This window comes from Sinohyriopsis cumingii, chromosome 19 (genome assembly GCF_028554795.1).
Source record: "Sinohyriopsis cumingii isolate HCF-2022 chromosome 19, ASM2855479v2, whole genome shotgun sequence".
NCBI classification, from domain to species: Eukaryota; Metazoa; Mollusca; class Bivalvia; order Unionida; family Unionidae; genus Sinohyriopsis; species Sinohyriopsis cumingii.
The window spans coordinates 30,882,996-30,910,586 of NC_142979.1; the positions used below are offsets into that span (position 1 = coordinate 30,882,996).

The following is a 27,591-nucleotide window of genomic DNA, read 5'->3' on the forward strand; positions in this document are numbered from 1 at the left end:
CTGGCCTGGGTAAGTACAGAACCAACAACCCTTCAATTACATGTCCAATACTATATTAAGTTAGCTAGCACTAACACATTTTATAAGTACCTTGAAACAAACAGACCAGGCATGCATATATGAGTGAAATTTGGTCAGTGTAGAATAGAAATCCAATTTGCAACACCACTACACCTGTGTTTATAAGTTGCAATTACACCTCTCCCTGGACACCTCATACCCTGATAACTATATTAGTCATTTACAATATGGGATCAAGTGTGGATCCCATTTGTTACTTTTAACAAAATACCAAAAGAACCAGCCCTTATCTCATTAATGAAGAAAATCATGATCAAAACTGGTAAATGAAACTTGGATATAGTGTGCTGTATCATCGAAGCTGACAATCTGAAGCTGGAAATCTGAAATCTGCAACTTTAATGATAAGTCATATATTTAAATTTTCTTTAAAAAAATTTCAGTACATTGTAAATAACTATGCAATATTTCAATTCATGAAAATGTCATTAACGCGGACTGGTTAAATAAGTTTTGTCAAGCAAAATTCATGTTTTAGTTCTTCTATTTTTTAATTTGGTTTCAGTGTAATTATCACTCATCACAAATATGATATGCCCTCTTGTGTTTAAATCTTAAAAGTCCATGAGCATTTATGAGACCCTAATTATGTTCTATGTTTTGAATACTGATTTGCAGAAGTGTTTTGTTGTATTGTTACAATCAATTAAAAGTAGACCTGCCCTGTATTATGATGTTAATTAGATCTTCTGCTACAAATCAAATAAAGTAGGAGTATTTTAAAAACAAAGTTACAAGTCATGCAAATCCTATCCGCTTAGGAGCTAGCAGTCATGGCAGAGGGTCAGGTCAACTAATTTCAATAAAAAACTTGCACAGTGTTATTATTATCTAGGTAACATGATTAAAATATCTAACATTAGTCAACATTAATCAGTAATTTTATCACACTAATTAGCAAATGTGACCAAGGATAGCAAGGGAAGAAAATGAAAGGAGTATTCAGTGCATTAAAAGCTTTGTTTCACAGATATGCAGTGTTTCCCTTTACCCTCATTTGCACTTCAGAGACCCCCAGATTTTCAATTTGACCCCCAGTTTTGATACTAAAGTATGTCTTTTACTCAGTCTGACCCTCCAGTTTTGACATCAAGTCGAATTTTGACACTCAGTTTTACATCCCAGGGTGATACACTGGATACGGTTCATTTTGGAGAAGCAAGTTCCAAAGTTTGTGGTGAACTTGAAATTCCTGCATTGGCACTTAGAGGTTTGCTCAAGGATGACCAGAAAGTTTACCATTACTTACAATAAAATCATGGCATTAATATTTTACTAAGTGAACAATAAAAAGAAAAATGGAGTTTTAATGAAGATGGCCATTGTTTCATGAATTAAATGTCCCTAGTGTTTAAAATAAAAGAAAACTTTTGTTGAGAAATAACAATAACACTCAAATATATCCACATTCACATGCAAAAAGCAGTGATGTAATAAAAATGTTTTCAGAGGTACACAGGTGAGTGTGTTGAAATTTTTGGACAAATGCATTTAATGTTCTTTCAAAGGCTGGTTATCTTGAAAATGAATGAAATTTAAAGAAAAGTGAACTTCATTAAATAAAGCATTCTATTGATAATTATTCGCAATATGATTATAAAACTGTTAAACAGTAAAACACCACACCCCAACATCTCATTGTTCATGTCCAGTTGGGAAGGCATCCCCATCTTAATTTTTCAGGGGTCCCTCAGTAATTCACGCCCTTGCTTATACTGTGGTCTGTGTTTTTGGACCACATTGTGCATGAGTTATCTATCGATGAGTGGTGAAGCAATAAATTAATAAAGCCAACATTATTTCAAACATCACAAATACATACTGGATCTGTAACGATACTGTTTAAAAACTGCTTCGCTACAACCATTACTTATGCATGAACCCAGTGCTGTGCTAAGTAAGCAAAAAAGAACCACATATGTAACTCTCCAAGCTTCTGTTTACTTGTCTTTATTAGAAAACGGTTCTGTGATTATCTGCATGATCAGCATTGTGCACTACATCTCGACTGCAAGTCTTCAATTTTGTCACCTGGCAACATAAACTAACAGCTACTGCAGTAGGACTGTTGGTAGTGTCCTACTAAATTCCCATACAATACTATCCTCACTGAATGCATCCCAATTAGTATGATCAAAACTGATGGCTGAATTCTGCTTAATACATGGGCAACAAGAATTACCTAATATTTTTTCAGTCCTTTGATGTTTTCCCATATGTACCTAAATAATGGGGACTCAAACACTTATTATGCTATGGAGTACATCAAGATATTATTTGAATTTGTTTTGTGAACGATTTGAAAAGTTCAAAGGAATCCCACAACATGAGGGATAATTAAGACTTAGAAAAGGCTAATTGATGATGATTGGTTTAAAAAGCCCTGGAAAATTCTGACCCTACATCCAATGATGGTCGAATTAAGTACCATGCAATCCTAACACGTGCTTGGAACAGTTTCACTGAGAGAATGATTTAGAATGCTAGCAATTATATTCCAAAATGCATGGTAAAGAAAGAGATATACCGATATAATAAATAAAATGGCCCTGACAAAAGCAGAAATCAATCAATCAGAAGAAAGGCTCATCCATGAGAAAATATCAGAACTGTACAAAGCTTGTATGACTAAATTTATCACAGAATAAATCACCTTTTTTAAAATTAATTTCAAAAGAAAAACAAAAAAGCTAAAGAGGCAATTGTTATTACAATACATTAAAACAGCCTGTGACACAAATCACAAAAAAAAGAACTAACTGAATTATGTATTAAATTTCAACAAGAAGCTCAGGCATTTATTACCATAGTGCCAGTGTATTTCTTGGATAAATATGTACTTAATTTCACATAATGAGCTGTACCTTCTTATCAAGGTAGGTGGCTATAAGGGCAAAGTTTTTGGGATGCTGGAGGTATTTCTCCTTGAAAATCTGTTTCTCATGAGTGGACCAGCAATTGATGTGCTTCCTTTCTTTGTATTCTTCCATTGGGTCTTCAATCAAGCCATTATTGTTGATAAATCTTAGCTTTCTCTGTCTTGCGTCCAGCATCATGGGTGGAATAACAGCATAACTCCTCATTTTCTTATCTTCCTCCTGCATAAAGGGCAACATATTCAAGCCATGAGCTTTTATCATTATGAACTTTATGGAAATTATTATTAATTTTCAGTGATTACTGAATCCAGCATCATTTTTTAAGTGCTGTTGATCTTAATTTTCACATACGGGGCCATCCATTTAGTACATATAAAAATCTGGCAAAGCTTGACCCCTCCCTCCTCCCTATACACGTGTACCTTTATACACCCCCCACCTATGTATGTACACTTAACACCACCATCCACACCCACCCCAAATTCTATAGAATGACCTATATTTAATCCACACAGAAACTATAAAGGATTAATATTAGCATGTTTAATAAAACAGATAGTCCACCAACGTTGAATGTCTGGATGTATAAAAAAAAATAAGCTGCTTAACTTTCAAAAGTTTGTCTAGTGTCCACTAACAGTCAAACGCTGACTGAACCTAGCTGAACAGGTTAAGTACTAGCCAAATTATCATAAGGTTTCACTCCACCCACCCGTTTCCTATGCATACGTACATTATCAGTTGACCCCCATACACAAGTGTATGCATTTGGGTTAACCCCCTCAATGCAAATGTACTAAATGGATGGCTCCTACTATCTTGTTGTAAAATAAAAATAAAATAATTTGTAACTAGTGAGTACATGTAAAAATACTTCTTGGCATTTTGCAGCAACTTCTCAATCTTTGCTGCAGAAATATAATACCCAAAGGTGAATGTTGCTTCTGTGCACAAATTCCTCTTGTCAGGCCCAGGGAGAGGAATTAAAGTTTTTGAGTTAAGACCCATGGGCCATATTCCACCTCCCCATATCCAAACCCAATGGGTCAATCAATATTCTAAAACTATCAAGTACATCAGCAGAACACACTCAAAGTTTCAAGTTTATTGTGCAGTGATGTAGTAGTTGCATGACAAAAAATAAAACAACCTTAATATAATTAGATATATGCAAAAGTGTCCTCATCCCCAAGGGATGGATCCAAGCTCTAAAACTGTTGTGTACATGAACAGACGGGCCTCACTCACATCTCAAGGATTTAAATTTCTGTGCTGAATAATGTCAGAAGAGTGACATCATGAATGTCTTCACACACGAATGCATATACCATATATACCAGCCTGTAAGCTGCGTTCTACGGAAAAACTGCGAGAGTAAAGTAATTTATCAATGTGTGCATTATTAGGTGATGAGCATAATATTCATGGCAATCCAAAGAAAACTGCAGGACTAGTCCTAATGAGTGCAAGATGGAAGAGAAGACAGACACAGGGATTACTATGTACACATGCCCCTATAACAGAGACTTTTCTGTTTTAGAAAAAAAGTAAAATTATCCAAGAAAGTTAGACAACCTTTCAAATAAAAAATATATTCTCCAGTCTGATTAGTGGTCTTTGCAGTGTTGCACCTTAAGCATAGGATCACATGTTTCTGGCAAGTCTTTGCCACATGCTCACCAAAAAATCTTGACTCCTTTTTTGCCAGGAAAAGTTTAAAAAAAACTACTGCTTTTATTTTTCTTTCATACATATCCATTCATGTTTGCACTTGCACCAGCACCAGCAATGGCCAAAGTTACAAAACGCATACAAATCATTCTAACTACAATTAATTTCCAGTATAATTTGCAATCAAAACATTAAGGGTTCATATAAGTCAGCTGAGTTGCAATGCCAATTCATGGACAGCCACTAGGTAACATATTTATGAGGTAAATTAATGACAAATGTAGCTCAATTTCTGGGTTAAAGTAAAAACTTACAGAAAGACAATTTAATTCAAAAGTAAAAATATTAAAAACTCAGACTTGTTTATTGTAATAAACTCTGTTAGATAATGAATAACTTAAAATTTGAATGAGAGCGCGATATGGAAATTCAACATTGGAGTTCTTTCAGATGAACCACATATTATAACATGTACACATAAATGTTCTTACTGGTTATTGTGTACTTGATAAAACATTATTAAGTGATCCAATGAAAAGATGATAATGTAGAACTGACAACACAGTTAATGTGGATAAAACTGAATGTGGATAAAACTGAAGAGCAAATAAATGTTGTGCGTCCCTCAAGTTTGGAGGACAGGATCCAAGGTACAACATTGCTTAAGAGAAGGGTTTTGTTGTATTTCCATGTCATCATGAACAATGAGAGGCCTAACTATCATGTGATAAAGATTAACACACACATACCATGTTTTCCTGTTTAACATAGTAATACCATGTGCCATTACAAACAATGTCATTACATCACTTAGACACAGTTGTATTGATGAAAGTGTCCAAACATATAAATATTTTATTCTGCTGTATTATCAATTAAATTCTTCATTTATGTCATATGATAAACAGTACTCATTTCAAAAGATAACAAGAGTCCCTTGAATGGACTGATGCTCTAATGGACATAAAGAATTTACAGGAGATCAAGACCATTACTTCCTTTTAACTGCTTATGTTCAAACCATCCCTGATATCAGGAATAACAATATTTTCAAATTAGCTGCTGCGGTACAGATATTGGCTGTCGGCTTGGCACAATTCATTTAGGACAAAGTGGATATCATCAGAAAGCTTGTGGAGAAAACCCCATATCATAAATATCATCCATTCTGATGGCAAAATGATTTTCAAGATAGTTTTCAAGGTAATGCTCCAAGTAGTTTAGTAGGAATAGTGATTCCAAACTTGTGCCAATGGCTGGATGGTTGGACAATGGACAATATACCATCCCATAGGCTTTTCTGACTTATGACAAGTACAGCTAAAATATAACAGATTTAATAAATTTCAACTAAAACAAGCACTCATGTCAGATCCTCTATGTATGAATTTAAAAAATCCATTTTACCTTAATGTTACAAAAAATATCAGCTGTTAAAATGCAGTAAAATCCTCCAATTAATATATAAATTACCATCCAATAAAGATATTAATGAAGCACGTATATGAAATATTAAACTTCCATGTAAAATATTAATTGGCCAAATCTGGTTAAAACAATTGCAATCATGAGATGGTCTCATTTCAGGGAATTAGTTTACTGGAACTGTCCAAATATGGTCATCATTGATGAATTGTAGTGGTGGTCAAAAAGACATATTGCATGTGAGTAATCAGTTATTAAACTGTGAAATCTGTATTTAACTTTGTCTTGTAGTTTCATGTGTTATCAGTTATGTGTTATCAGAATTATTAGAAATGTTTATTGCAACTGGAAAAGTAGAGAATTAGGAAATATTCTCATTACAATGCTATAATAAAATCTGGCAACATGCTGTACTTCTACAGTCATGATGTAATACAATCTGCTCTATGTCTAGTCATGCTGTGATACAATATGCTGTACTTGTACAGCAATGTTGTGATAGAATCTACTGTACTTCTACAGCCATGTTGTGACAGAATCTGCTGCATGTCTACAATCATGCTGTACTACAATATACTGTACTTCTACAGCATTGTTGTGAAACAATCTACTGTAATTCAACAGCAATGTTGTGATGCATTCTACTGTAATTCAACAGCCATGCTGTAATGTAATCTGCTGTTCTGCTGTGATACAATATGCTGTACTTCTACAGCAATGTGGTGATACAATCTGCTGCACTTCTACTACCATGTTTTGATACAATCTCCTTTACTTCTACAGCTATGCTGTGATACAATCTTTTACTTCTACAGCCATGCTGTGATACAATCTATACTTCTACAGCCATGCTGTGATATAATCTATCCATAATGACAAACCCCAAATTTACCTCTTGTTCATGCAATCCATCCATAATCTGTTCGAATTCAGCTTCACTGCGAGCATAGACACCCATCCCAGATCTGGACCCAACTCTAAAATGACAAATTTTCCATGATGAACTCACAAACAATAATGACAATAAAATATTTTTAACATATTAAAATACTTTTAACTGAACTCATCCTGAAAATCAGGATGCAAAGCAGATTTTAAACTTCTCTGGAAAATTATGTTTAAAGCTGCAAAACAGGTAACTCTCGAATTTGTAGAATCTGCAGAGAAGGAGAACGGATTTTAAGAAATCTATCTGCAAAAGTACACAGTGTATGTTTACAAAGAAACTTGTCAATAATGGACACTCAAGGTACCACACAAATTTGTCCTTTATGGATAGATATCCTTTATACAGAGGTAAAATAATGATAAAAAGTACGACTGACTAATATGTTGTCCTTTGTGAATGTCCTTAATATAGAGGTAAGTAAATATTATAAATATGGAAACAACCATATAAATGGTCCTTTATTAACAGTTTATACATAAGCAAGAATTCCTCATCAATATGAGATGGGACCAATAAAAGTTGTCCTTTATATGCAGGTGTATTTTGTATAAAAGTGTTCAATAAGGCAGATTTCACTGTAATTGTGAAACCCATGTCAAAGAAGCAACAAATGTGCAATGTGTATGATATGATCTTGTAACAAAGTCCTCTATTCAGAATGTGACATGTCAAGCTTAACAAGCACCCTACATAGAAAAGAAATGTAAATTCAACAACATTCATTTTTACATGCCAAGACAAAATATTTGCATGTGTGGTAAAATACCATATTCTTTCTTATGCATATATTGATTTTACCTTGAGAACCTTTCCTTTTCCTCCCTTGACTTCTTAATTTCTGGAAAAACTTTCTCAAAGTATTCCCTCAGCCTTGCATCTTTGGTCCTGTAATACAAATGTTGGTTTTTGTTGTTGCCATAGTAACAGAATTCAAACAGCACTACAAGTACCTAACAAACTTCAGTAGCCATAAGGCAACCAACCTGAAAATTTAGAGGTCATGTCACACATTAGGCTATCATGTCTGCCTTAGACATTAAGAGCAGAGATCAATTGAACTGAGAATTAAATGACAAAAACTGGATGTTTTATGTAAGGTAAATTAAGAGTTAAACTAAAGTCAGGGCCTGCATGTTGAGCCCACAATCAAAGAACTGCTTCAAAACATGTGACCTTAACACCAAGGTCAAAAGGTTGAACAAGCACATGGCAGCGTGAATCGTTTTAGCCTCATAATGATTCAACCCAATTATGAAGAAAATCCATCAAAAAGTTCAGAAAATAAAAGCAAAGAAAAAATATAACTAAAACCTTGACAGAGAGTCTGTTTCATTACGACCTTAACACACTTGGTGCAAGCAAGTGTGTCACAGAATGAACTGTCTTGGTTTCATTATGATTTGACCCTTTAAGAAAATTCATCAAGAGATTTAGAAAATAAAAGAAGAAAAAAATTGTTTTAATTAAAACTTTAATGTACATGTTGTACAAATGTGATATTGACCCCAAAGTCAAAGGGTGAGCAGATGTCATAAAATGAATCGTCTTAATTTCATAATAATTCAATCCAAGTATGATGAGAATCTATCAAAAGATACAGCAAAATATATCCAAATGAAAAACCTTAATCAAAACCTTAATGCAGATTTTTAAAATTCTGACCTTGACCCCAAGGTAAAAGAGGCAAGTTTGCATGCTGTAGAATAAACTGTATTACCATCAGTTGTGCCAGATTTGATAAAAATCTATCACATGGTTTAATATATATATATGCAAAAGAAAAAAAACTATAACCTAAACAAAATGATATAACTGACAATACTGCTGCTGGAAAAGTGAATGTTATGATTTATTTGCCACCAATATGAATTTAATTATATATGCTAACTGCTTTTAGAATAAAATTTAGTAATTAAAAATAATGCTGATATCATTTTCTAGTTGCTGCATAATGAAACTTAAAGCTGACAGTGTGACAAGATGGCAATTTTTCACTCATCACTGCCAATATTTAGTCGCAAATATGACATTTTAATCATGTCTTCGAGCAACCTACAAAGTGTACATTATACAAAATGTGAAAATCCTTCATACCAAGAAACATTTGTGTAAAACACACCATCTTTCAGGTGTCCTACATCAATAAATACTAGACATGATCCTTTGCGTCTAAGCTTTTATAAGAGTTGTGTGCCCAAACAAAAATAGGTTAGTGATTTCTAAGACATATACAACGACTTCTAATTATGAATGTCCCTGTCAGGCAAGTCTCTTACCTATGTAAACATAACAGTGCAAATAACTACCCTACATACATGCATATTAGTCTGGTCCAACTGCAAAATAAAACATGGAACCTGATCCACCAGCACATTATACAATAGCAGATCAGAGGTTTGATCCACCAGCACATTATACAATAGCAGATCAGAGGTTTGTTCTACTGATTGGTCAAAAACAAACTGTATAGATGTAGTTCTGCCAGTACATTATGCGACAGAAGATCTGGGTCAATGCAGCATGCAGTAACTGGTGCAATAATAATGCAGTCATCTTACTTTCTCTTAGGATTGTTCTCCACTTTCTCAATCTTTTTGATCCACACCTGCATCAGCTGGTCATAACGCTCAGTTAGGTATCTCTCCTGTAATCGCATAAAACAAAATCGTCTATAATAAAACAATTGCAATGTACTTTTTCCTGAACCCCACCCCAACCTTCTTTTGCTGTATCCATAATTCATTATAGTATTTTAAGAAAATGTATATACACTTTGGATTTCACTTGATCATAAACCATCAATTACCATCTATACTCACTTGTAAGTCAAGTCAAAATGCAAACAACAAAGATCCTGATATAATTTATCATAATGCACCTGCAGATCGAGGTATGCTGTCTGTTTTACTGATTACTCCTAACAAACTGCACAGACCCAGATCTGCCGGCACATCATGCAGTTGGACTTGTCTTATAGGCGCGTATACAAGGTAGTAGTATCCTTGTTCATATTATGCATGTTTTATTTCCTTATGGAACAGAGAGTTAGAAAACTATTGGTAGTTCATTTGATTAAGGCTAAAGTATTTGCACACTTTCATGACTGTTTGTACCCTGCCCCATTTTAAAAACAAATGGCATCAAGATATAACAAAATGGCATCAAGATATAACAAAATGCACAAAACTTAGTAATTTCATTTGTCAATTTATATTTTCTAATATGGTTGTTTCCAAAGACTTCCAAACAATGTTAATTTGTTGGTGTTTTGAATCATCTTTGATAATCTTAAAAATGCCATAAATTTTGAAGTTACATCTCTCTGAACACATGTATACAAGAGTTCCTCATTTGCATTTTGTTCAATTTGTTTTATAAATATTAAAACTTGACATTGCAAATGATGGACACAGACAATACATTTTTTTTACTGAAATGGACTATTCTAGAATCCAGAAAAGGCCAGTGAGCAGTTTGTCTGCATAAGTTGACAATGTGAAAGACCTCCTGGCAATAATAAGGATAGAAATTATAAATTGAAATGATTAAGTTTTGTGCATTTTTTCATATCCTTAAATGCTTTTCATTTTTGAAATCGGTAGTGGGGTACAAACAAAATGGCGTGTGTGTGAATACTATAGTAAATTTCCTGTTGAACAAGTAGTTTTCATAAATTCAAACAGTCTGATGGCTGTATTGCTAGATAGATACCTCATATTTAATGAAAATGGATGAAGATATATGAAAGTTATACCAAGAATGGGGAGAAACACTGATAATTCAGCACAAAAATATAGATGATATAGATATGCCAAATGATTACCAAGATGATGAACATCAAGCACCCAAGAGACAATGGAAATTACCTGAAGTCAAAGGAAAAGGATGATATTTGGAATGATGGGAGTAAAACTAAGGCATCAGACTGGGATCATGTTATTTCTTGTTCTTGAGATCCAATTATTTTTTTGAAGGTAGAACTATACTAGGAAAAAAGTTATTATAGCAGGTATTGTATTACTGTTATGAAATTTTGCTTTCCACACAAATTGTGTTTCCTTCTTTACCATTCATATTTGTTGCCATTTTTCACCCATTTACAATTTAATCAACTGGCTTTTTTGTTATCTGCATTCTGTTTTTAACATCTAGAAGCTACATTTTTTTGCCCTATTCTGTCATATTTTAAGTACTTTTCATTTTACATGTACATGTATACACTGTCAGTAGACACAGGTAGGGTAATGCACTCTGGCAGAGGTTCACCCTTCAGTCACCCTTCCGGAGTTCTTGAGTCACGTGGATGAAATGGGATATATTACCTTACTCGCTTTACAACAGAAACTGTTATAATGAAGAACCTCAAAATAATGGAATGCTGCAGTAACATAATTATTCAATAACTATAATGAAGTCTAGGTGCATTAATTATTAATATGTAACAGAATATAAAACAAACTTGGCAGAAATACAGTGCCCCCTCATGTCCATGGGAAATATACTGCATTAAAGTGTAATTGCCTTATAATGAATAAACTATAATTTTACTGCCACTTAAGGAAATGGGATACATGATCATCTTTGTCTTATAACAAGAACCTTGTTATAATGAAGTCTCACTGTGAGGGTAAGGTGTATTTCATAATCTGTTTAATAACGATAAATGAATACACAGAAACATTATTGAATTTTGCATATTTAGAAGTACACTCACCCTAATTTTCCTGGCTTGATGTCTCCGCTTGAAGAAAAGAATCAAGCTTTTCTTGAACGTCTGAAACCTGAATAAAAAGTGTCATAAATATGTAGCATAATTACACCTAATGTCTAGGTATTTACAGACCTACATTGTGGCACCGTATTGACTTTGGCCATAAATCTGAAAGTTAAAATTAAATAAAAAATTTATATTTAAATTTTATTTACAATATACAATATCTATACTGATATTAAGACAGAAACCATACAAGTTTTTGTTTCAAGACATCTGGATTTTATAACATCTGATGGCAGTGTGCCAGTCTGATGGCTTAAAAGGAGATTTTATTAAAAAGAAAAATAGGACAAAGAAATTTGATGGCAGCATGCAAATTTAGTGAAAGCTAAGGAGGCAACTATAAAGTCCAGTATTTACAAAGAGAAGCCTATGAATGGTTTTGCGTGATAGTAAGTCTTGCCAGGAAACAAGCACCATGACTTGTACTATAGAGGGTTCTCCAGTATCGGAAATTAAGTGTAAAAGTAAAAATACTTTTCATTTTGGACGAACGAAAACTCCAGCAGCTGAGTCTTCGATATGAAAGTTTTTAAAGTCTGAATAATTCCCTTTTATTTTATCCATGTCAAGCAAGTATCAATCATGTAGTGTACAAACTATCAAAGAAAGTTCAAATGACTGTCATGGAATTAGTTGAAACCGCATGTTAGATCTTAGCAGACATGGATAGTCAGACATCCATTTCTTGTGTCAAGTAAAGCTAAAATTTTTTTTCTCAAGTTGCCATCATAACTGTACTTTTCTCATAGTAACTTTACAATTTCTTTTGTGCAAAGCTACTGTTGAGCCTGATTCTAGTGGGTATGACCGATAGAAATCAGTACATCTAGCTTAGATCAAGAAAAAAGTAGAGACTGACAGGTTCATGGAATGAATCATGAAACACGGCATTCCCATAGACCGAAAAGCACGAAAACAATGGAACATTATTAGCTTTATTAATACGGTGTCGTGACTGGGAAGGAATGGAGGGTAATAGAATAAGGTCCAGATCTTATGGATTCTTATCCCAAAACTGCTGTGAAGAAATGTGTTTTAAGTTCGTTTAAGAAATAAGTGAATATAGTATGCTGTGTTGCTAAAAGATTTAATGAAAAATGTATTGATTTGAAATGGAATTAATTGAATAAATAAATACTGAAAAGAAAGTGTATTCTGATTCTTGATTCCTTCTCAACTTAAAGAATGGCAAAGTAAATGGACTAAGAAATGTTAAAACTTAAAAATTATCACAATTATTAACTGCCTTGATTTTTAAATCATTTATTGTAGTACTAAATATTTCATAACAAATGAGACTTATCAACCTGATGATATATATATGACAATACATTATGACACTCATATCTGTCAAAACTATTTTAAAGGGAGAAAAAATATTGTTATCAGGACTATGACTTTTTTCAAGGACTGTAAAACTGTTGGCAGTGATGATGAAATCAACATCAGTCACTAGAAAACCAATGCATCTCTCTCAAGCCACTGAATGGAAACTAAACAAATTGGCAGACAGGTTGCTAATGGGGTGACAATCTGCAAGGGGGTGTAGTTTTGGACCACTCTCTTGGAGTGGGTGAAAGGTCAAATATACCAAAAAATGCAGTTACAATGACATCATTCAATATTTTTAAAAACAAACTCCATATGTATTCACAGGAGAATTCTTCTTACTCAAGGCTGAGGGAGCAAAGTGGCAGTTTGTCAGGGTGATCCTTAAAGTACTTAATGCTCATGAAATGGACACCAAACCTGAAATATATTTTACCTGACTTACTCCAATGACCCAGAAATTAAAAGCCATCAAGAAATCTAATTTTCCTTTGTGTGCGTCTAATGATTAAAAATATTCAACAAGAAGACTGACAAACCATTACCATATGTACTTGCTTCCAAGACAAGTCCAACTGCAAACTGTACAGAACCAGATCTGCCGTCACATAATGTGCCTGCAGATCTGGGTCTGTGCAGGAACATTGTGCTATGGCAGAACAAAATCTGTGTTGTTTGCAGTCTGACTCGACTTATAAGTGAATATATATGGTAAGAATGACACTGACATTTCTATCTCTTTAAGTAATGTTTTGAGAATGAACTGCATATGGAAGTAATATAGAATACTGGACACAATACTCTTAAGTAACTTTTTTTTCTTCTTTTCCTTCTTTCATTTTTGTCATGTTATATTTCCAGACCAATACTGTTACTTCCATTGTAATGCATCATACTCGAAGTACAGTGTGATCACAACATACCTGTGCAATTGGACACAATAAAATGGTACATGAAATATTGGTTTTATCATTTATGACTGCACATGCTTATATAAAAATAAACAAAAAATGAGTTATACTCACTTTCTCTTGTTTTCATGGTAGATGACTGTATCAGAGGGCTGATTGTACAATGGCTACAGGAAGAAGGGAAAGAAAAAGACAAGTATATTGCCATCAATGAACCTTTCATCTGTGTGCTAGAAAACTTTAAAATTTTCATCTACATGACACTCCTGTGAGATCAGCTGCCTAGCACTGTGACCATATTTATAACCCTGATTTTTTCAAGTAGGTGCACCATATCTATTCCACTCACCCAAAACTTTTTCTCAAATATATCTTCCTCTGGGTACAGAATATTACTACTGATATATCTCTTGGATGCCAATTAATACTCCAAATATGAAAGCATTTAAAGGTTTGTTTTTTGCATGAATGTTGTTGTTTCTCACCCATGAATGACTATTGGGTACAAAAAAAGGATGTTTAGGGCCAATTAAAATAACATTGTCTCTTGATCATTTCAATTAAATTAGGAGCTGTTTACCTTTTACACATTTTGGAGTTACAAGTCATGAAAACAAACATTTTTCAAATAATTTTAGAAAATATAAATATAAAGCAAAACCTTTTCTGTCTCTGAGGCAGCATCCCCTATAAAATGAAGGATTTCTGCTAAGAGAACAACAGACATGGATATTTCATAACTTGATGTCACATCAAAGGTGGAGGATTTAAGTGACTAAGCAGGTAAAATGGGTCCTGCATTTGCAGGCCAAAGCCAGGGGATAAGACACCTGTCACTTCCCCTCTTTGTTAATTACACAATTTATGACAGCTCCTTCACTTTTGCTAAGTGATGGAGTAATAGCAGGTCTGTCTTAGGCTGAGCCCAAACTGGAGATGATCCTAGCCTCTAATGATTACATGGGTCTGGGCCACATACTTAGGAGAAGTAGGTAGTAAACCTCATCTTCCACCTTACAGAGAATCCAGATCTCTTCCTACTGTCACCTAACCTGTATGTGTATGGTGGAACAAAGAAGAAGAACCCAACAGGTCAGAACCAGGCTGGTTCTCCTGGAAGAAGAGAACTTTCTGCACCACTGGGTTTGCTGTCCCATCTCTGCTCAATGGGAATAATGGGACAATCATGTTGATCCAATCTCCCTTATGAAAGGTATTGGCAATTCCCTTTCAGTGTAAAAGACATTGAGTGGTGGTCCCCTCTCCTTCCCTTGATAACACTATCGAAGAAGGTGGGGAAGACATAGGGCATACCTGGTTGCAGATCTAGTGAACCATGGCAAAGTCATCTGTTGTCAAATGATCGGAATAGGGGATATGACTGATTCAGCACTGGGTAGTAGAAGTCCCCAAGCTCATTACTGATTCTACATGAAGATAAAGAAGAAAAGGGGTCAACCCAATTCCTTCTTCCAGAAATCCTGAAACCCATTTCCTATTGGAACTGATTGGAAACAGAGAGAATGGGTGGTTGTTGAACTGATTCCTTCATCTTTACTAGTAATCAAATTTGGTTTGTGTTCCAAAGATGTCTGACACCTCTCTTGGATTTGATCACAATTTATTATTTAAAATGTGCTTTTTTATTACATACCTAATGTAGAAGACAGGTTGTCAAATTCTATGACTCAAAAATCAAGAATCAGAACAGAATGTAGTATGATATCAGTCCAATCATGTCTGGTGCAAGTCTCATATTGCATTGCAGACATTCAGTCATTAATCAAATCATCCTGGACCTATGTGTCTTTGCCATACTATTTTAATGGCATTTAATTTTAGAACAAGCAATACTTTGTAAGGCTGCAGTAAATGAAATGAAAATGTATCATAGGAGGCAAGGGCTCAAATGCAGTATACATTTTAAACTGCTCCCTATATTGTATGTAAGAGAAATGCTCACAGAAAAATCTAACTTTCAATCTTCTCCCACTGTTACACTTTCATCTCCAAGGAGCAATTTCACTTAGTAGAGCAGAACTGTTTACTGTTGCATACATGCATCTTTTGAATAACTGATTGAATGTATTTGCCCAGAAAAGACTTCCAGCTTAATAAGATGCCACAACATGGTGGGAAAATAAAAAGTGCATTACAACTTATCATGGTCTTAGCAACATCTGATAATTTCTTTTTTCTTAAAAGTAAAAGCATCTGGTCTTGACTGGCACATTGAGACACCCCCCTCCATCCTTCCACAAGCTTCAATAATGAATGCATTTATTTAGCTAGATAAAGATAAGTGCATAATGAAGTACAAAGCTTAAGACTGAGGTTAATCAAGTGAATTGATGTCTGGATGAACATGAATACGAATCACTATGTGAACTTCTGCAAGATGAGCTTGACAAATATTGCACAATGTTACTTTTCAGCAACAATCAGCGTTAATGTATCATACTCAGTCATTATCTCAAATTTTCAGTCACAACAGAATATGATCAAAACATAAGAGGATCTCAAACTTACCAGTTCTATTTTAGGTCCAAGCTTGGAAAAGATGCAGTGAGCCTCTTCCGCTTTTTTCTGTAATGGTAAAACATGTCATGAGTATTATGAAAGTATCTACTCATGATGTCTGGATGGCTGGCATGATGGCACCCGTTGTAATGCTTTTAAAAAGATTTGTAAAAATTTTTGAATGTCAAGGTAGAACATGCAATATGTTATATATTGGATAACCTTAATTCACTTAGGGTACAGTACAGCTTAGTTTTACAAAGATGCACCCTGATATTTATGATTTGGGGTCAATGATGAGAGTGATGCCGTACGCTGCCCAAATAACAGCATTATGTAGCATGTTCCCCAGTGAATCACTGGAAGGGGAGGCAAAATTTTCAGGAATATCTCACATACTTGGCATCCCGTATTGATGATTTTCTACATATTAAAGTGTCATATTGCTGTGTTTAGAATTTACTTTCTCTGATGTTTTTTTTCTAATAAGTTTAAACTATTACAGAAGCCAATGTTGTATTTTCAAGTTCCTGTGACCTACATTTCAGTTAGCCGGAATGCTATGGAATGCCGAAGTCAGATTAAGTTGAAGTATGTTTCTTTAATGAAATGAATAAAAATATACAAATATTGAAGAAAGCGTTTAGATAGCTTCATTTTGTTTAAGATACTTAACATCTTTTTAACCAATTTTAGCATTCTTGGTAGATGCATCAATATCACAGTCCCATTGTTCATGAAGACACTCTTAGCTACATGTATACAGTCCTAACTAATATTGACATTGCTGATTTTGACAAACTGCCTGTGTTGGCAAAAACCAAAGTCCTAACCTATGGTATCTTGTTACAAACCAAATTTATCATGCTTATGGCAACATCAAGATAAAAAATAAATGTATAGTTCAAAAGAAACTCTATGCACCAACTTTAAAAAATATTTTGTTTCCTAATCGTTTATGCTACCAAGCTCCGCGTTCAATACTTTGTTCTACAATATTTTTATGCTGCTGACAGGCTTTAATGTTGCCATCACATTAACAAACAGGTATTTGTTTGGTCCTCCAAAGTTGGAATTTCATAGTGACTTCAATAATGGCTGAAAGGAATTTCAAGATGTGATTTTTTCTTCCTTTAATCTGCAGAGTATGCATCTGATGTTCTTCAGCAATAGCAAGATTTTCAAATTAGCCGCTATGGTGGACATACTGGATGTCAATTTGGCACCATTGTCATTTAGGCCCAGCATGGCATCATTCAAATTCTGGTAGAAACCCAATGTCAAAATGACTTTCTGTTTTGAAAAAGCAACAATAACAAGAGTTTCAAGATGAATGTCATAGTGGCCATGTTTGATACCAGACTGGCATCATTTCAAATTAGTATCAAACTGTCATAATCTGAGATTCCTTTGGTGAAAGCACAATGCTGTTATGACCATCAAGGGGAAGTAGTAAAATGAAGATTTTGAAGATGGCAAATGTGGCAGTCATATTAAAAGTTGGATCAGCACTGTTTTCATTTATGACCAATTAAACATGAAAAGAAGTCTTTCAGTGAAAACCCCATGACATGACCATTCATTTAGGAGATACAGTGATACAAAGTTTTTCAAGATGTCTTCTGGTAGACACCCATTCAATATGACTTTCTGTTCAGGAAGTTGTTGTTGTTGTTGTTCTAGAGTTTAATGCCATTTTTCAGCACAAGATAGGCTATACATGGCGGCCAGTATAACCGGTGGAGGAAGAACACTGGAAAACCCAGGGAAGAACCACCGACCCATGAGAAGCTACTGGCAGGCTTTCCCACATACCCACGCTAGCCGAGCCTTGGACTCAAACCCACGCAAACAGAGGTGAGATGGCAGTGATCTGGAATGGTGAGCGCTTTAGACCACTCGGCCACTCGGGGCCCCCCTGTTTAGGAAGAGAAACAATAACAAGATTGTCAAGATGGCCAAGGGGGTGGCCATATTCACCATCAGATCAGTCCCATTTTCATTTAGGATCAAACTAGACATCATTAAGTAGTCTTTTAGTGAAAACCTCTTGTTGATGTGACTATAAATTCAGGAGAAGTAGCAACAGGATTTTCAAAAGAGGGACACTACAGTCGCCATAATGGATGTCTGAGTGGCACCATTTTCATTTAGGACCAACTAGACCATGAGATGAATGTGTGAGTGCAAAGATTCATGGTAATCATTGAAGTTAGTTTAGGAGGAGTAGCAATAATAAACTTGGGTTAACTGAGACCAGTTGAGCAAAAAAAGTAAATTTCATTATCAGCTAAAAGTCAACTGAAATTTATTCAAATTTAGTTGAGAGAGAGACAAACAGAGACAGAGACAGTGAGACAGCTGTATGCAGAATTGCTGGAGATAGATGACTAAATGAGTGCACTTAATTTCTCCAAAATCTGGATACAAGCTTGTACATAAAACAATCAGGTATACTGCACTAGAATTTTTTGGGGTTGTTCGCAGAATCAGAAAGTATACAAAATTTGAGGTATGTTTGGTTTAGTTTGGAGTTGTATGGCATAGCAATGCATGAATTAAAGGCAGGGTCGGACTGGCAGTCAATTTAAGGTGCTGAAGCAGTTAAGGACGGTTTGCCTATTATGGTGTGTCCATAGCAATTCACATATTTCTTTGTATAAGAAACATGAACAAACTCAACATTTAATACTGACAATGATTCACAGTACTGTAGCTTACGTAGCTATACATCTTTTCTCCAAGTACATATGCTAGATAAAACTGGATTTTTTGACTGAAAACAGAAGGAGAGAGGAGAGGAGATTTTGGTTTTGATTTTGGACACAGAGATCGGTTGTCCTGCTCATCAATATATGCCAGCATAGGAATGATCAACAGCTAAACATTATGAATTCCATAAAATATTATTCCTAAACAAAGAATGTGTTCCTAGAAAATAAAAAGCCTGCCAAGCCTTCATTTGTAATAAATTAATTCCCTGCCAAACTGAAGTCAAGAATGCATAAAATATGGGTCATGGTGACCATCTTTTTATATGAATGTGTTCTCCAAGACCAATATACACATGAAGCTGATTGCCCATGCACCCAACAGTGCATGCAAAAAATGACTTAAACACAAAACTTAACCAAGGTTGTTGTTGTTGTGGGGTTTAATGCCATTTTTCAGCAAACGATATTCTATACATGGCAGCCAGTATTAATGGTGGAGGAAGAACCTGGGAAAACCCCAGAAAGAACCACTGACCCACGAGAAGCTACTGGCAAGCTTTTTCACATGCCCACATTGGCTGAATCCGAAGACTCGAACCAGCACAGACAGGGAGGTGAGATGGCAGTGATCCGTAATGGAGAGCACTTTAGACCACTCGGGACCCCCTTTAACCAAGGTCACTAAGGGTCAAATATGCTACTGACTGAATTTTGGTGAAAGGGTGTTTCACATCAAGAGGCATCCACAAAGTTGTATGACACTAGGTCAAAAAAACACATGAAACAGACATAACTATAAAAACATAATTCAAGTGTGAAAGATGAATAGACAGATGAACAAAAAACAAAGGTAATGCTTACTATATGAAACCTTCCACATTCATGGCAGGACATAAAAAAGATGCAAAATTTCAGGAAAGTATAAAGAATTCTTTGTCTGTTTTTTAAATGTAATAAAACATCAATCATCCACACTAAATAGGAGACAAAAATATTGTCTGTATGACTGATTATCCACATTTATTATACTGGTATAGAGGTGTCAGTAAATACAATAAAATACAATATCAGTAAGTGGTCTATTGTACCATTCTGAAGTTACCATAAATCTGTATATGATATAGACTTTTTTCCTAATGCATGTTATTGAATACTTATTTCAGCTTAGTAATTAAGCAAATGAAGAACTACATTTAGAAAGATAATTCAAACTGTATTGGCATCCCAGTGAAATAGGCAATCAGACTACAAGTATATCACACTGATGTCATACATAAGATGAACTGTATTGGCATCCCAACAAAATAGGCAACCAGACTACAAGTATATCACACTGATGTCATACATAAGATGAATTGTATTGGCATCACAGTGAAATAGGCAACCAGGCTACAAGTATATCACACTGATGTCATACATAAGATGAACTGTATTGGCATCATGGAGAAATAGGCAATCAGACTACAAGTATATCACACTGTCTACATAAGATGAACTGTATTGGCATCACAGCAAAATAGGCAATCAGACTACAAGTATATCACATGGATGTCATACATGAGATGAGTTGTATTGGCATTACAGTGAATCTGTCAGTCACACTGCAGATGTCAAACTTGGGCTCCCAGTAAAACTAACAATCATACTATAATACCTTTCTAACCTAATAGGTAAAGTTCAACCTGCTACAGAAGCCACAAGTAGTAAGCAATTTCCTGTATTAAAAAAATCACATTTGAGATTTATTAAAATGTCATTTTATGAGAAATTAATCTTTATTATGCTTATAGTCACTTTTCTTAAGTTTAAGTTTGCCACTTCACAGAAGCAGATTCTGCTTATGACAGATTTGACTGCATATGATAGTTATGTGGCAGTGCTTACCCTATTTTCAGCATAGATGATCTGGGCGATGCTCTGGAGGTGTTTGGTCTCAGGTACTGGCAGGTCGGGGATAACGGGCTTCTCCTCTGGGGGCCTGGCAGCTGCCTCCTCCAACTGTTGCTGATATTAAACAACATGGAACTTTATGTCACTAGAAAGAAGTTCAAATTAGAAGAGATTTGTTTCTCAAAGTAAAACATGTCCCTACCCCCCCACCATGAAGTTTTATTTTTCACTTCACATATCACCCTGTCCTGGGGCTCACTCAAGGTACCTGATGCAATAGCTTTGAGATATCTTGCTTGTAAAGTGTGTTGGACAGATGGATGGACAGAACATAACCAAAATGTCTCTACCCTGTGAGGAGGGATTGAGACATTATGTACAGCAGAACCTCAGAAGCTTGTACCTCATATGACCAAGTGATGTATGACATAAAAATAAAACCCACAATACCCATGACTTTGAAGGATCACAAACTTAAGTCTTTCTTCTCACAAAAGCATGACACCAGAGCCACAGAAAAAAACTTTTTTTTCCATACATTTTATGTAACAATTGGTGATGTCAACTGGTTTCACTTTTTTAAAAATAGTACATGCCTGCTTTTTCTTCAGCTTCATAATCTGCTGTTCCACAATTCCAATCTCACGGTCCACACGACTAATGCCCAGCAGCAATTCATCCTTGACCTTTGATGCTTTGTTAGTTTCCTCAGGGGGCAATGTTGGTGATATGGCTTCCACTTGTGGGTTGTAAGCAGGTTCCTATACAAAGCACAGATAAAATTACACTCCAGCAATAATTAATGCATGTGAATGACACACTGTATGACTCTTACCTTAAAAGTTTCAATCTTGTTCAAATAGTTGTCGAGATCAATATGCAGTCAATATTATACAACTCATAACTTAAATTTTAAAACCTGAAATATAGCCACAATACAATGCTGACAAAAAATGATAGTGGAGTTGTATCTACTTCTTGTGCAAAGTTCAGCCATTAATAAAATGCAGCCTCCATTCTGAAAGCTGACTAATATACTTCAAACCAGCCTTCTATTACTTTCTTACATCGTTCTGATTTAAGACAAAATACATTTTTCAAGGAATGTTTTAATGAAAACATTATTGCTATGAAGCCAGCCATTCCAGAGGTGGAGCAATAATATGTAATAATATGTAATGGGAATGTCCATGTTACACTGTGTTTATTATGTATTATACTATTGAGACATGTTATACAGAAGAACCTCCATAACAAAGAACAGAATATTCTGTATTTCAACTAAACAGACTGCTTGAATGAACTGTATTATTACTGTCACTTTTGGCCACACTTAGACACTGCTTTTGATGACATAAAGTCTTTGGGAGTTTAGGATTCCTACATGTACTATGTTGTTAAAACTCATGTTTACAGTGATTCCATGGTGAACAAGTCTATTAATTTACTAGTCTGGCATTCCTATGCTAAGTAAGAGTCAATGTTTTAAATTTCTGGCCCAAATAAAAAATATATGGAAATATTTCACAAGTGGATATATTGCAATGTTTGAGTGACAAAACCATGAGTTGCAATACAAAATAAAACCAATTCACATGCAAAATATTTCCATAAAACTACTAAAGAAATATCTGCATGCATTTTCTATATTCTGTGCAATTAACAGCTCCATTTCTATATCGATAATGAGATACTAAATTTTATGACAATTTGGGGAAAGCAATGCTTTACAAATACAGCATGCAAATATCATGCTTCAAATTGTGTAATTTGTTAAATGAATAATTTTTCATACAGAAAAACGAGATTTTTATTGCCATTAATACATTTCATATGTGGACTGATAATGTTGGGGTAGAACCATGACATCTGACAGACTTCAGAGCGTAACATCTTTAAAAGAAAGATTTTAATGATTATGAGTCTACTTGTAAGGATTTAAATTTTTTATTTTATTTCTAAGTTCAGATGTAAAGTTTTGTGTTTCCCTGGCAAGTGTGCAGTCTAGCATGATGATGCATCCAACTTTTTATTTCATTTAATTTTGGTTTGCAATCAATACTAGTCAATGCTCGATTTATCCATCATTTTCAAACACTGTTGTGATGAGTTCAAATTGTAAAACAATTGTATTACTATATTTAATCACAAATTATTTTCTGAAAAATGTGTACTGTTTGCCATTAAGTATTACCATGGTTCCCATGCTTTTCTAAAGATAAATTTCCAGGTCATTTCCAGGGTTTTTCCAGGATGAAATTAATTTGTTCAAGGTTCACATATGACCATTACCATGGTTCCCATGCTTTTCTAAAGAAAAATTTTCAGGTCATTTCCAGGATGAAATTAATTTTTCAAGGTTTACATATGACCATTACTGAACGGAATTAAAGAACATTTTAGAATATAAAACATGCATTTTCTAAATCTAAAGATGGTTCTCTTTCAAGACTCTCCAAAACATCTAAGCCAGAAAAGATGATCATGCACAAAACCACAAAATGTATCACACAAAACAAGTTTGATAATATTCCTATAAATTGGCACGTAAAGTCATTTCAATGTACAAAATACAAATTCCAACTTTATTTTACTGACCTGCATTATGTTGCTAAGTGGGAACAACATAATGAACATAAATTAGTGTTGTTTCCTTTCAAACTTTTAAAGAAAGAATTCTATAGCAATATATATTTACGTCTAATAGAAAGTAAACATTTCCTATTACAGTATGAAAAAACAATAAACGCAAATAATTAGAATCTTGTCTCGTAAAGAAGATTTTTCAAACAACCTAATCTCCATAAGACGATCTGGCTAGAAATCCATCATTTAAAAAACATTTTGAAAAGAGTCGATTTAAATTTTGACAAAAGACCTTCAAAATTATATACTGTTGTATAAACAAGGACTGAATTTTCTGTAAAATCAACTTGTCTTCTTGTAATTCGTTAAACCAATCCCCAAACTTGTATTGATACAGGGGTTCAAATCGTTTTTTAATATATATAATGCAATGGACGACAATTTCTCATTTCAGCTGAGATCCAACAATTTGGACTACTATGGTTCAAAACGAATAGCAGTCCATTTTCTAATCTGGGTTTCCTCTGAATACTCCCACCCCATTTTTCATATTAGGACATTTAGGTCGGGGTGTGGGGTCATTGCAATTGCATATAAAAAAAATTGGAATTTGCTGCCACCGTGCAGTAGTGACACATGGTAGTTGCTTACCAGCAGGCCTAGAAAATTTAAACTTATATTATATCAACTAATACCTGCAAGAAATCGATAGGAAACTGATTTATTTTCTCAGAAATGGCAAGTATTATAATCATTATGTCTTTAATCCACTGATAGACTAGACAAAACTACGGCATTGATGAAACCTGACCCGGTATTTATATTTTCTATTTTCAGTACTGGTTGTAATATCTGCTACTTGTCTTTAAAAAAGAGTACAGTGAACCATACATTATATGCCTCTTCTGTGTTGAACAGTCCTATCTGCGATAACTGTAACTTGTTTGCTGAAACCATTTTTATTCTTTCAGTCACAGTCACCATAACCAATAATCTTTAGAACCCAAAATTGGCAAGTTTCTTTTTATCCTAAGTGCAAAGCAGCCACAAAGTTTTGGTCTAGTTTTGTTAAGCAGAACTAATGTTTTTGTGCAGAAACCATTTTTCTTCTTTTATTCACAGTGACCTTATCCTTTGACCTTTTAATCCCAAATCAAAAATGGTTTCTCCATACCCCAAGTGTAAGCCATTCAGAATGGTAAATGTAGATGGTGGACAACCTGAATTATGTTGCAAAAATAATACATTCCATCTTAATGGGGGTATATCAAAATTAAAGTCCTTTATGCCAGAATGGTTTCTGTAAATTTCTAACAAATTCTGTTTAGTGGCTTGTTAGTTTTTTAATAACAAGAAGATGCCATAATCTTTACATCAGACTGGTGTCATCTGGACAAATCTGAAATATCTTTTTACCAGGAAACATTCCAATTTTGGTTCATATTGGTCTAGCTGATTTAGAGAGGCTGAAAATACCAATTGTTGATAGATGCTGGGAGGACAATGGGCCACGCCATAAACTTACTTGGCCTTACAGCAAGAAGAGTTAAAAACCATATGACCACACATGGACAACAAATGCTCAAGAATGGGAAAATGACAATAAAGTTATGCTAGGGTAACATGTCTAGATCTAATAAAAATTATTACAACTGTAGACAATGAAACTTCCCTAAATCGACCTTTCTGCAGCCAGCTTTCCCCAAAGATTATCCAAATTTAAGACCATTGTAGAACTACCAAATCCTTTAATAATGGCAATCTCTAAAAAAGGAAATGGGTCCCCGTGGTGTCCAGTTCAGAGAAGTTCCAGTTTACATAAGAATTGTAAATCAATATCAATACAAACCCTTTTTGGCTCAGCCTCCTTTGTGTCAATTCGCAGAGGTTGTGTTAGATCTGGACGATCTATTGCAAGCCGTGGACGCTTAGGAGTTTGTGGTCCACCTGAGTCTGATGATGAGCTGGCAAGTGGTGTCCCCTGATGGCTCTGTAAGTTACCCATGTTCTCCTGGTGAAAACGCTGACTATAGCCTGGATCAGCAGGACTGCAATGCAATATTATTTGATAATTAATTGTAACAGAATGACAGTCAAACCAGTGTTGTGGTCACCCTGGAAATGGCCAAACTTGGCCTTAATCTGGAATCATCCTTTTAAGCTACCAAAAGATGATAAATGTATAAGAAATCAAGGTAAAATTATGGCAAACTGAAACACAATTTATAAAATGTGGAATAAAGATAATAAAACATGTTTGTACTATTTATTAAGAAACGAATATAAAATATATTTTTTAAACTCACAACATATAAGTCATACAATATTAACAGATTACACAATTAAGTACATGCAACTGCATTACATCTTCTGAACATGATTACCATGACTGGCATGCCCTGTATTTAACTGTTGCCTATGCAGGCACTGAAAATGAGTACCATGACTGGCACACCCTGTATTTAACTGTTGCCTATGCAGGCACTGAATGTGAGTACCATGAATGGCATGCCCTGTATTTAACTGTTGCCTATGCAGGCACTGAACATGTTCAATTTAATATGCAGAAACTGTTATTCTCTTACTACACTAAGCAAAAATTCAGAAGGAAAAAACAGTTAGAAAGCATCACCAGCTGTGCCTTAAGTGTGGTGAAATAAATCACTCGACCTTTGAATGCAGGCATAGTTTTGTTGTTGTTGAGTTTAACGCCATTTTTCAGTACAAGATAGGCTATACATGGTGGCCAGTATAACTGATGAAGGAAGAACCCAAGAAAATCCTGGGAAAAACCACCACAGACATAGAGAGCAAGTTAAATGTTTCTTATGCAGATTTCTTGGTCAAAAAACCTCTTGCCAAGGAGACAAACTCTGTGTATTTGATGGTCTATTGTCAATACAAAAAGCATATAAAAAGTACTCTGTCTAAGATGTCACGAAGATGAACTAAGGCCTGCTCTGTATGTGCTCACTGATGGATAGATCCACTATGTTACAGATTATCAAATTCATCAACAATGGGCAGTCATCCAATCAAAATAGTTTACAAATGATGATTCTTGTTGTGAAAGATGTCATATACTAACTATGAGGACTTTCTAGAATTTTGTAATATGTGACAGTTAATATATGTTGTTGCTGACTGTAGAAACAATGACTTTAGTTAGCAATTTGGAATTTAATTGTTAGGTTTTTCTGGACAAGATTGATGACACTGATTTAAGCACTGAGGTCAAATTATCATCTCTGTCCAGTCTGTCAGAAACTGAGACAGAATCAGGCGATGAAGACAATATGAAAAAGAGAGCCATCTGCTCTGCAGGTCACTGAGTTAAATTAAAGTGTTGATCCTACTTTTGAATAAAAAACAGAAGATGTAACATGAGGTGTCCATAATGTGCAAGCAGTGTGTTGATTGTATTTGTGAAAAACAAGACAGCTTTGACAAATATCACCAACAGTAAATTAAGAATTAATAGAACATAATGACCATTTAAATATTTGTAAACAATTATTTGCACAGATCTGACATATAACTATAAAATAATGACAGACAAAGGTGTGTGCCATGTTATGGAGAATTTTCATCACTCTTGTGGAAGTCACTGGGTTAAACATATCACACCAACAAAAGGTAGTTACAGGTTTTATTTAGGCATGATTTTAGTATATAAAACAGTCAATTATAAGGAAAATAACTAGAAACAATTGGCCCATATCCCCAAATCATCAAATAAAAGTTGTTATCTGGCTGTAGATGCATCAGGCTCTATGGTCAGCCCCCATATCAGCTGCAGTATTGACCCCAGCAGCCAGGCAGAGCAGTGAACCACTAAAGCAGCTCTAGTAGCTAAAGA

The 27,591-nt window shown here is 34.7% G+C and overlaps 1 protein-coding gene across 4 annotated transcripts in view; it reads right to left on the reverse strand.

The window, feature by feature from the left end:
- The window catches only part of LOC149775373 (uncharacterized), a 222,416-nt gene that overhangs the window by 112,008 nt on the left and 82,817 nt on the right, over positions 1-27,591 (reverse strand). For all 4 annotated transcript variants that reach the window (XM_089943284.1, XM_089943282.1, XM_089943281.1 and 1 more), the window contains 10 exons: positions 25,582-25,780; positions 21,743-21,907; positions 21,141-21,260; positions 16,552-16,608; positions 14,137-14,189; positions 11,720-11,786; positions 9,564-9,649; positions 7,804-7,890; positions 6,949-7,033; positions 2,946-3,179 (listed from right to left, as the gene is read on the reverse strand). In XM_089943284.1, the coding sequence (XP_089799410.1) occupies positions 2,946-3,179; positions 6,949-7,033; positions 7,804-7,890; positions 9,564-9,649; positions 11,720-11,786; positions 14,137-14,189; positions 16,552-16,608; positions 21,141-21,260; positions 21,743-21,907; positions 25,582-25,780 (1,153 nt within the window). The remainder of the gene's footprint in view (positions 1-2,945; positions 3,180-6,948; positions 7,034-7,803; positions 7,891-9,563; positions 9,650-11,719; positions 11,787-14,136; positions 14,190-16,551; positions 16,609-21,140; positions 21,261-21,742; positions 21,908-25,581; positions 25,781-27,591) is intronic.